Below are 11,162 nucleotides of genomic sequence, written 5' to 3'. Positions count from 1 at the left end.
AAATATATATGTTGTGTCTATGTTGATTGATTCAGTTTTATTTATGAATTTTTGCTAGTCAGTAAAGATATATTAGTGACTTGCTAAGATAAAGCTTATTGTTTACAAAAGTTTATTCGACTTTTCATTATAATTAATATTAATATTAAGATATATAATATTTTATATATAGTTAAAAATATTTAATCATTATTATATATAAATATTATTTAGTAAAATAAATGATTGATGTTACATTATAATTTATTGATTTTTAGTAAAAGTTATAAAAGAATTTTTTTATAAAAACCGAAGAATTAACACTTAATGATGCGTTATTATGTCCAGAATTCTTTACTTAGAATCTAGATTATTCTCAGTATTTATAGAGAGCTTTTAAGGATTAGATTTAGATAGAAACAGAATATTAAAGTTATATTCCAAAAAATGAAGATTTATCATCATTACTTATGATACGTGATTTTTAAAAAATATTGACAGGAGCAAAACCAATTATTTTTTTCTACCATTCTCCAGTTGATCTTTTGCTAAAATCAATTAAATAAAAATCAATAGACTGTTCGTCAACTTTATTAGAAACTGTTTTAGAATATAAGTCAGTGAGAATTGCAGCAATTTTGTTGAAAGCATTTTATTGGTTGTAAATATATTTTGAAGCTATTCATGAATATTAAGAACATGGCGACGATTTCTAATTTTAAGTATTTGGGATTTCTAGGTCAATCTAAAATTTATCTCCATAATTTGACTATGAGGAATATATCGAAAAATACATTTTCAATTTTTAGAAAAAAGCTGATTGGATAATGAAATTTGCGCTTTTTTATAGTAAATGTTTAGAAACATTCTAAATTATAGCTAGTGATAATACTAAACCTCTGCGGCAAGCTATAGGATTAATAAGTAATTAAGATATATAATAATTAAGTAATTATCAAAATACTATAAATTGGGACGAATAGTTAAAAATATATAAAGACTATTTTGGTGATAAATTCGCTATTACTTTTTTAAGTGTAAGCGATGGATAATTGTCAGTCTACTATGATGAGATTTAACTGTTCGACTTGGCTTCAATAATTTAAGAATCAAAACGTTTATTATCATGTTTAGTTGATAATATTAGCCAGGTTCTAAACGATAGCCTGTTTTCATTAATTAGTATTTCAATGTTTGGCTTATAATTTCAAAATAAACTATTTGAGTCCGATAATTCTGAATTTAATTTATGGGAATAATGTCTTCAAACTCATTTTTCAAAGCATAAAACCCCAAAAATTATTATTAGCAATGATATACATTAGTTTTAGGTTCCTATATTATACAGGTTAGCAATGTTAACTTTATTCTATTGTCAAAAATAATTTGTTTAATCATAAATAACAAATTAGATTTTATCGGTTTATTTTACTTGTATTGGAAAAACAATCGCTCCACTATAGGGGAAAGATTAAATATTTTTATAACAATTTGCTGAATTTTTTTCTATTAAAATCCTAACCTTATAACTTTAGGTAATTTCTTCTCATTCTGGTAGATTGGACAGAATATTTAGAGATTTTATGAAAACAAAAGTAGAGGTTAAGTAATTCTTCACAACCACAAGATTTAGCTCATAGTTATCTATATATTTATTAGATTTTGTAGACTTCTTCTATATAGAATTTGGAGGGATTCCGTATCTATAAAGTTTATTATTCAGCTAGATAACAGACAAAAATTAGATTTCATATTTGTATAAATTATTATCTGAGTTATCATAATAAAGTTTCATAAAACTGGTTAGTCTAGTATGCAAAGAAATAAATTATATATAATTTATTTAAAATAATAATTTTAAACTATTCATTCGTTTTATTGAACAACGGACTGCATATTATTTTAAACGAATTCATTCAGATGCATTTATAGATGAGACAACATTTTATTCGCTTTTTAAATCAGTAGCACTGGTTTCGAATTTATAAATTAATTCTGTTCCACTATAAATTTAACTATAATATTTTAAAGATGAGGAAATAGCGCAACTATTATAAACTCCTACTAGTCCTGGACTGTTTTTATCATTTTAGAAACAAGCGAGGCTTAAGTTAAAATAACTTTGTTTATTTTATCAGAAGTGAAATGTTCACTCAGTTAAATTTTAATAATTCTCTATCCATAAGTTACACATATTTTACCTTTCAATAAATTTACTTTTCTCAAAACTAGAAATACCGATAAGTAATGCTTCAGTTTATTTCGCGCCTAAAATCCCATTATATGAATCTTCAAAAATAACTATATCATCTTTAATATTACATATTCCCATTAACTCTCCACATATTTAGTATATTTACACACAAGGTTTATTCATATTTATTTCTTCAGAAGTTACTATAGCTTTTATATTCTACTATATAATTGGATAATTACTTATGACATCTAAGATATTTTTTTTTGAACAAGATGAAGCTATTCCAACCTTAATATGTTTCGAAATTAGCAATTCTATAAATTGTTAAGCACCATCCCTTAGTTTCAATTTATTTTTAAAAGTTAACTATATTAATTGATTATATTCAGCTAAAATCTATTCTACACTTTCATTTAATTAATATAAATCTTTAAATATACAACAAATATCTTTTAAGGACTTACCCTAAATAAGAGGCCAATATTCTTCAAAATTATAATCAATACCTCGTCTTTCGAAAAATTATTTATCAATGATGTTCCATACCTTACTAGTATCTACCAAAGTTCCATCAAAATCAAAAATAACCCCCTTTTTACTACATATTAATTTCATCATTATTTTATTCTATATTGTAAATATTTATTAATTATAATATTTATTTTAAATGGACAATTTGCGCCATTATTTTGTTGACTAAAATTTCTCGTCAATATCACCTTATTATGAACCTGATTTTTGCGATAGATCTTCAAAACTCAATGTAACCATCCCTTTTGATCCTGTTCAAGGTGCAATTTACTTGCTATAGTAACTTCTAGTAGATTCAACTCAAACGGATTCATTATCGCACCACTTTGCAATTTTGAAACTCCTAGAATAACATTGTAATCAGAATCATACCATGTTACTGGTAAAGCCCCTTGCCTAATACTGCATTAGCTCGTTATATAAACTAGGCTAAATAGATTTTAAAAAGACAGATATTTTAGATATAATTTAAACTGAAAAAACTAGTAATATAAGGTTTTTTTTGTTGAAAATTTTAACCAAATTAGCATAGTTTCAATAGCTTTTAACTGTCGGATTTGGTTGGTAAAATGTTAATTTCGAATGGATCAGCACACCAGAGTTTCTTTTCTAAAATGCTGATAATTCACTAGTTAGTAATTTAATTTACTCTGAGAAAATAATTTTAACAGAAATTTAGCAAAGATATGACATTGAGTAGCTAATTGATAAATAAATTTTGCAATATTTGAATTAAAATACCGAAAATATTCTTAATATTGTATCATCAACAGATTAATTTTTATTTTCTGCTGAGAGCATGATTTTGATCGTTACAGCGATGGCTGGGGATAAACAGAATTTTGTAGCCCACGCGGCATTGCAACTTATAATTACAATGTATTTAAACAATGAAACACAGATCTAAAATTTAATATTTGTGACTAATACACACGTACATTTGGCTGATTTATTGGGATAAAAAGTTAAATTCCCATATTCTGATACTATAGCATAGGCTAGTTAATTTTATACATAATATTATAACGACTTTACTTTTATTTTGTGTCCTTTATTAGAACATCAAGGTGGAATTTCAGCTATGGCGCAAACAAAGATTTTCAATCATTTAGTTACACTATCATTGTTCCCATAGACATCATTTTTCGCATCCTTTGCTATACTCACAGCGATAGAAACTGACATTTCAATAATTAATATAATTTCAAGAATAAATGTTGATTTCCCCTTCTTATTGATTAAATCTATTGTAAATCAATTCTAAAATGACCCTACGGATGCATTGAGATTGGTTGCACTAGTTTTAGGAAATACTTAAATTTGCTGTAATTTTGCAAATTAAATTGAAGACTTTTTGAATTTTGTAGATGGATAGAATTTCACTGCTCAATCAGTTCTTGGAATAATAAATAAAGCTGCAATGATTCCCACCTGCCAGGTAAAAATTAGAAATTGGCTTAATACTGATGAAAGTTTATTGAAAAAATATATCAAAAATGTATTTTAACCAGATACTAGTGATATTTTAATCTAATAGGATTTTTTAAGAAATGAAGAAGTAGAAAGTTTAAAATTGAATGAGTGATCAACTGAGTAAATAATTATTTAGTTCCTTTAATTTTTTAAAAAGATACATTGGTTTATGAAGTGTATCTAATTTTTAATTATTATATTATTTAGTTGATATAAATTTGTATTCATAAAAATGGTTAGGACTCTTTTATAACGATTTACACAATTAGATTTTAATGAAAGAGGATACTTAGACTAGATTTAATTAAATTAGATATTACAGGATATAAATATAGAAATTGATGAATGTCTATAGGTTATTGTTTTTGATACTTTGAAGATATAAAATGAGCACATAACATTTATAGGGCTGTCATAGTTAGTTTATACAGCTTAAAATGCTGACTTAAAGGATCCATTAAATATATTATTCACAATTTTAGATTACAAATAAAAGGGATATCTTTAGCCTTAGGCTGTATTTAAGTATCTAGCTTGTATTTATTCAAATGATAACTTAAAGGAGATAATATAATAATTAAGTAATATAGTAATAAAAGATCGCGATGAAATTACGTTTGAGATATTTTAGTAAATTTTTTAAACTTTGAAGTGATATGAATTATTATATAAGATAAATATATATTTTTTGTCACTCCACAATTAAAATGACTATTTAAGAGGTCTATTCATATAATTTAGATGAATCTTTTAGACTTATGTCTAGATTGGTTGATAAATATCCACTGCTAGGTGTAGATACTGAATTTCCTGGTTATTTTGAAGATGTAGACTAACTTACAGGACGAACCAATCAACGACATCTGCCTCGATAACTTACCCGATATGGTAAATTTAAGATAAATATTGATAACCTAAAACTTATTTAATTGGGCATTTCTCTATCGGATTCCTATGGTAATCAGCCCAATCCTTCAACATTCTAATTTAATTTTTAATATGACAAACTTAATGATATAGGATAAGAGTCATCAATTTAATTATTAGAAAGACATGAAGTGCCTTTTGATAGACTTCTATAGGAAGGTATTAGTCCAATTAAGTTTTCATATCATTTTATGTCTAGTGGACTATTATTTAACAATAAGATAAAGTGGATTTACTTTCATGGATTTTGTGATTTAGGATATTTGCTTAAATCAGCTACTTTGACCGCCCTACCTTGTTCTTTTTCTGAATTTAGTATATTAGCTGAAACATTATTTCCACATTATTTTGATCTAAAATTAGTAGAAAAGTGGGAAAGTTCACTTTAAACCTTAGCAAGTTATTATGGAGTATGTAGAGAAGGTATACAACATTAAGCTGGTTCTGATGCGTTGGTAACAATTGGAATATGGACTAAATCCTAAAAGTTAAAACCTTTGTTAGAATTCGATCGTAAAGTCTATGGTCTTGAAGATGAGTGAGATGGTTTTATGATCAAAAAGTAAACTCAGTTATATTTTCATATTATGTTTTCCAATATCTAAACTGTTCATTATTTACACTAATAGAAAAAACCTATCCTTTTGTTTCTTTCAGAATTTATTGATCAACTTGTCCCACAAAAATTCTTGTCTCCTCAAACGGTTAATTGGAATGAAATAATTATTGGTCTATTTATAGTGCATCATCTTTACTAATATTTTAAATAAAAATATGACCCTCTGCTATTAACTAACTAGTATTAAAAATATTTAAAGCTGTTTCTGTTATATTTTTTGATAATAAAGCTCTAATATATCCACTACCATTTATCTGTTATAAATACTTCAAAATACTTTATTTTCTCTCTTATTCCCATTAGCTTGCCTTAAACTGGGCTGGAGCTGTAGTTTATCGCTATTAATATTCTAACTCAATATTTTTATTTTTAATCTATTTTTTAACAAAGAATTAATCATTTAGCAAATCTGGTGCTAATGAAATGAAATTTTAACCAATTATTTTTATTCCAGAGTCTGATATCTGATGTATAATAATATTTTAATTCTAATCTCGGATTTTATTAAATAGCTTATCAATTTTAAATAATTTCTAAGATCTCATCTATTTAAGTAATTTTTAAATAACTATTACGGAAGATTATTACACTGATTTAGCTAATAATTTTTAAATAATTATTTCCTCTGATAGCTCAATATTTTATTACTATGATCTTTTCTATATTAATTGTAATTCATTTAATAACTTTGAAAGCTCTTAGCTAGATATATTACTTGTATCTGTAAGCTATTCAATAATTATATCTAATTACTCTATTATGCCCATTTTAATTATTAACTTATAATATACCATAATATAAAATATAATAAGTAATAATGGTTCACTTATTATTTAATTTGCTAATAAGTTTCTTAGTTATATCGCTGAGCTAAGCTTTTTCGCTTTTTAATTTAGTTATTTCTTAACGAGCAGCTTCCAATTCTGTTGAATCACCAGTACCTTATCTCAGCTATGAAATACGTTCATTAGCAACTCTTTTCATGTCTTCATACCTTTGATTAGCTTACTCAAATAACTATTTAAATTAGAGGATTTTATCATTATATTATTTGGATTTGAATTCAAGCTCCTATGTATATTATTTTTAGTTTTAATATTTATTCATCAGTTAATCAAATGCATGTCGTGTTTATGCCAACTCTAATTGTAATTATTATACTTAATTTTGTGGAGAATCTTACTGCAAAATTCTTACAGTATCTTCATATTCTTAAATCTTTTTTATTAACGATAAATTTTCATTATATAAATCTTTATTATATACCGAAGATTACTAAATAGGATTGTATTCTACACTTCCTACTAAATTTTCAGCTTACTTAAGTAATACTATAGTTTGTCCTTCTTCTTCATAAGTGTCTTATAGTTGTTCCACTTATTTCATATCTTATGAGTGATAAATCTATGCAATTTACATATTATACTATCCAGATAATAAATGCTCAGAAAATTTGCTATTATTTACATATATTTAAACATTATTTAAGACTTATTATGTCTGCGATTCACTAAAATGATCTAATAATTGTCCTAATATACCCCCATCAACGGGGAAATATAAAAGAATATTTAAAAATTCGCTGAAACTATTATGCTATAAATAGCATAATAAAGTAAGCTACTCAGTATATATAGCTGCAGGTGCATTTAATATAAATTTTGTTATAAGTTATATTAAAGGTGATTAATAGTTAGGCTTGTTTTCTTAGATAAGAGAGATAATTTAACCTTTAAGTTTAGTAGCTAAAAATTCTGCTTCAAGGGTTGTACTCTAATCCTTCATAATTTAGTCCGTAACAAAGATTAATGATTATAATCTAACAAACCAATGAAATTTTGTTTGATCTAGAGAGACAGCCCTTTATTCTATAATATCCCAAATATCAGACTAATGTTCAGTTGTTAACTAAAATGTACGATAATAATCCAATACTTGCTAGTTCATTAAATTTTAAAGAAGTAAATATTATTATATCTATATAATATATTAATTTCCCTTCACTCAAAGTCTAAATCCTGTGACCTTCTCAAGCTCCTCTATAAATTATCTCCATTCGAAACAATCATTGAAACCAAATCTTGAGCTCTTAAATGATTAAAGTAGAGTATTTTCTTATTGATTGTTAATAATAAAATTAAATTAGCTTAAAGCAGCGCCTAATTTACTAGCTTCACACACACCAGATCTTCTCTTATCAAAGTCTAGGAAGTAATCTCTAAGCTTAGGTCTATATTTATAGCAAAATACAGATAAGTCTTTCAAAACACCTTATAAAGAAGCATGATAATTGGACTCATCCTATTCTTATTGTGTTTCATTTGCAACAGTTTAATAATCATGTAACTTAGGAGCCGCTTTTACGTTACTTTCCTGGTCTTATAAACTTACAAATACAGAGTTTGGAGGAGGTTTTCCTAATTCTCTTAACATTGTAGCATAATCCACCATTCCTAAAAATCTACCTGCTTATTTATTGACATAAAGCTAGGTAAGTTCATTGAAAGATTTAGGATATTTATTAATCAAATGGCCCATGGTAGCTAAAACAAATGATCTCGAAAATTAATCAGGAGTAACAAACCCTTAACGTAATTTATCAAATTCTCTGAATTCTGGAGCAGGATTAGCCGCACGAATATGTAACTCTAAATATAATGCAAGAATACAAGCTGCTGCTTTTTAAATTTAGGTTTGAGCATTTTATGGATTTTTAATATATTATAATAATTCAGCAGTAGATACCTATGTACCTTAAATAGTTAATACCTGATCAAGGACCAAATCGTTAAACTCTTTGCCTTCTGTAAGATCCTACATATGTTTGACGGCAATGGAAACAACTTCCATTCCTTCGCGTTCTTTGTCTTTTTCTTATTTCACAACTATTTCATCAGCAAGAGCATTTTCTTATTTGAATGAAATACCTGTAACTCTAGCTGGTTTCCAGATATCAGTAATTTCTTTCATGTTAGTTGTGAAGTCTTTAATAGAGATTTCAACTTTATCTAATATTTTTTAAAGATCAACTTCTCTAGTTTAGTTAGGCAATAATATACCATCTTCGAGGTATTAAGATTATGGCAGTAAACTTGAAATTTTAATACCGTCTTAAGGAGGGAAGGCAAATGCAAGACTAGCAAGTTAATTATCATTTAGTATAACTTCTAATATGTTGCTAAGACTAGATTATACTTTTCTTGCTCCAAGTCTTCCATATATAGTTCTATTCCATTTAGTACTACCAGGTTCACCCTAATTTAAGCAATCGGATAGTTTTAAATGACGAGTACCTAACGAATCAGCAATTAACCATAAAACTTAATTAACTGGTTGTATTTTAAGTTAATTAATAATTGCATATCTTTGCTATGTAGGAACTGAAGGTATATAATCTCCAACTTCTGCTTCCACATCTTTTAAAAATGTAATATAATCAACTAAAAATCCACTATTAATAAGCTGGTCAGGGCCTGCACTATATACATCAGTACTACCTAATCCAGAAACAGTCTCTACTGAATAAAAATTGCAAACCTTTTATAGTTCCTCGAAAGTAATTCCAGTATTCTATCTGATAAACTTTGCAGAATGTCTTAAATCTTCTTCTTCTGCTTCTACAAATGGTGAAAATACCTAAATTGCTTAAGCTAAAACCTATTTAAATTACTATCCTGATACTTTTCCAGTAACACGTCGGTCGAATTTTTAAAATTCCTGTCTAAGCAAAACGGGATGTTCAATTAAGTAATCTCTGATAGTTTTAATAGTAGGTAGTTAAGAAGGATGTTTGTCGCATTTCTTAAGAGTTTATAAGTTGTTCTAAATCCCAGCCTATGCTGCCTAATTTACATTAGGAAGGTTTAGTAACGTTTCTAAGAATTTTCTATAGTTAATTATACACAAATCTTCATTTAAAATATTCTTTTAGAGTTACGTCTATTGAAGTTTTGTATATGTTGCCTTTTCCATTGCTTCATAGTCAATAAACATAGATGCAGCCTATTTAAAGTCATTTTATTCTAATCCGATACGCTTAAAATCAGGAACTGCATCCACACAGCCGGATATAAATTCTTTTAGTTGGATAATACCTAATTTTCTCTTATCTCTCGATTATAAAAATGCTTTATAATCAAATCTAAACTTCTCCTAAGCAATTTTAATCTATTCAAAGGCTTTTTCTGGTGAATTGTCAGGAATAGTATCTCTAAATAATTTGAAAGATGGATCATTTGACTTTGGTGGTGGGATATATACGTCAGGGACACCTTCACCAGGTCCAGATGCACCAACAGCTTTAATAAATGAGCGATAATCTACTTCTCTAGATTGATTAGTTTTAGCTTCAAAATCGAAGTCTTACATATTCTGATGAACAAGTCTATTGACCCAAAATCTATAAATTAATTTGTCTAACTCTTATTATGTCGGATATCTTCTAAAAACTGCCCAATACATGACTGATAAACCTCTTGCAAATTAATTTGCTACAATAATGCCATCCTTCATAGAATCGTAATCTAAGAAAAAGGATTTGCCAATAACTGGTCGTTTTCTACATCCTTCTTTTAAGAATTCAATAATATCTTCTGTTTCTTGATCATATTTATCCTCTAATCCTTCACCAAAGCTAGCTGTGATACCCGCCAAGGAACCATGAGTTGATGCCATTCTAGGATCAGATGACGGCTAATTGAAAAACTTAATAGCATCTAGATAATTTATTTCATTATTAGTGCCAAACATATTTACGCAAGCCTGAGATTCAGCGGTATTAAGCTGAATATTAGCCTATTCTAATGCTCTTAGAAATTATGTAAACGTTACAAAACCATGATTAAGTTTATCAAATGGTTTAAGAAAGTCTTTAATACGTGGTTAACGCATTTAGATTAGTGTTTTAATTCTTTACAAATTATCCATTTACTTTTTGCGGAATTCAAAAATTGACATAGATAATAATAAATAATAATAATAAATGATATTAATATTATTAATATTATTATATGTTAAAATAATATATCTATTTACACTATAATTTTCAAATGCCCTGTCAAAATTTCAGTATAATGTCAACACTATAGCGATAAATTTAGTAAGAGATATTAAATAATCTGTTAATCTAGATATTTATAAAATTCTAAACTGAATTTAATATTATTACTGTTTATTCATAACAATATGGTAGCAATGTCATATAACATATATAAGCACTAAATTTTATTTAGAATTTATAAACATAAAATCCAATTTAATGAAGTCTTAATAAATCTAATTCTAATATAACATAATAATTAATAATTTCATTTAATTAACAGCACTACAAATCTCTGTATAGCTTTTCCTCGTAACAATCAGAAAAAGAATAATATTGTAGTCCAAACACTTAACTAAACTGTCATTTTAAAGTATAATTTAGTACTAGTTCTTATA

General features: G+C 26.6%; 7 protein-coding genes across 7 annotated transcripts; 4 read left to right on the top strand and 3 right to left on the bottom strand. All coding sequences in view use genetic code 6, as the record gives it.

Annotated features, from left to right (window-relative positions):
* Positions 1 to 221: 221 nt before the first annotated feature.
* On the top strand, positions 222 to 2,123 carry SS50377_20076 (uncharacterized protein; the record flags this gene model as incomplete). Its single annotated transcript, XM_067904021.1, has 1 exon — positions 222 to 2,123. One exon carries the CDS (start codon positions 222 to 224, stop codon positions 2,121 to 2,123), a length of 1,902 nt encoding a protein of 633 aa, XP_067767503.1.
* Positions 2,124 to 2,128: 5 nt separating this feature from the next.
* Positions 2,129 to 2,794, bottom strand: SS50377_20075 (Beta-phosphoglucomutase; the record flags this gene model as incomplete). The annotated part of the gene is made up of 1 exon (XM_067904020.1): positions 2,129 to 2,794. The coding sequence occupies one exon, from the start codon at positions 2,792 to 2,794 to the stop codon at positions 2,129 to 2,131; it is 666 nt and encodes a 221-aa protein (XP_067767502.1).
* A 49-nt stretch (positions 2,795 to 2,843) lies between these two features.
* SS50377_20074 (uncharacterized protein) lies at positions 2,844 to 4,292 on the top strand (the record flags this gene model as incomplete). Its single annotated transcript, XM_067904019.1, has 1 exon — positions 2,844 to 4,292. One exon carries the CDS (start codon positions 2,844 to 2,846, stop codon positions 4,290 to 4,292), a length of 1,449 nt encoding a protein of 482 aa, XP_067767501.1.
* Positions 4,293 to 4,412: 120 nt separating this feature from the next.
* Positions 4,413 to 4,835, top strand: SS50377_20073 (uncharacterized protein; the record flags this gene model as incomplete). The annotated part of the gene is made up of 1 exon (XM_067904018.1): positions 4,413 to 4,835. One exon carries the CDS (start codon positions 4,413 to 4,415, stop codon positions 4,833 to 4,835), a length of 423 nt encoding a protein of 140 aa, XP_067767500.1.
* A 52-nt stretch (positions 4,836 to 4,887) lies between these two features.
* On the top strand, positions 4,888 to 5,649 carry SS50377_20072 (CAF1 family ribonuclease; the record flags this gene model as incomplete). The annotated part of the gene is made up of 1 exon (XM_067904017.1): positions 4,888 to 5,649. The coding sequence occupies one exon, from the start codon at positions 4,888 to 4,890 to the stop codon at positions 5,647 to 5,649; it is 762 nt and encodes a 253-aa protein (XP_067767499.1).
* An 899-nt stretch (positions 5,650 to 6,548) lies between these two features.
* SS50377_20071 (uncharacterized protein) lies at positions 6,549 to 7,673 on the bottom strand (the record flags this gene model as incomplete). Its single annotated transcript, XM_067904016.1, has 1 exon — positions 6,549 to 7,673. One exon carries the CDS (start codon positions 7,671 to 7,673, stop codon positions 6,549 to 6,551), a length of 1,125 nt encoding a protein of 374 aa, XP_067767498.1.
* Positions 7,674 to 7,730: 57 nt separating this feature from the next.
* SS50377_20070 (uncharacterized protein) lies at positions 7,731 to 10,652 on the bottom strand (the record flags this gene model as incomplete). The annotated part of the gene is made up of 1 exon (XM_067904015.1): positions 7,731 to 10,652. One exon carries the CDS (start codon positions 10,650 to 10,652, stop codon positions 7,731 to 7,733), a length of 2,922 nt encoding a protein of 973 aa, XP_067767497.1.
* Positions 10,653 to 11,162: the final 510 nt, after the last annotated feature.

The sequence above is a fragment of the Spironucleus salmonicida genome, chromosome 1 (assembly GCF_000497125.1).
Source record: "Spironucleus salmonicida strain ATCC 50377 chromosome 1, whole genome shotgun sequence".
Classification (NCBI taxonomy): Eukaryota; Fornicata; order Diplomonadida; family Hexamitidae; genus Spironucleus; species Spironucleus salmonicida.
Note: the sequence above shows the minus strand (reverse complement) of the source record. Positions and strands in the feature narration are given on the sequence as shown.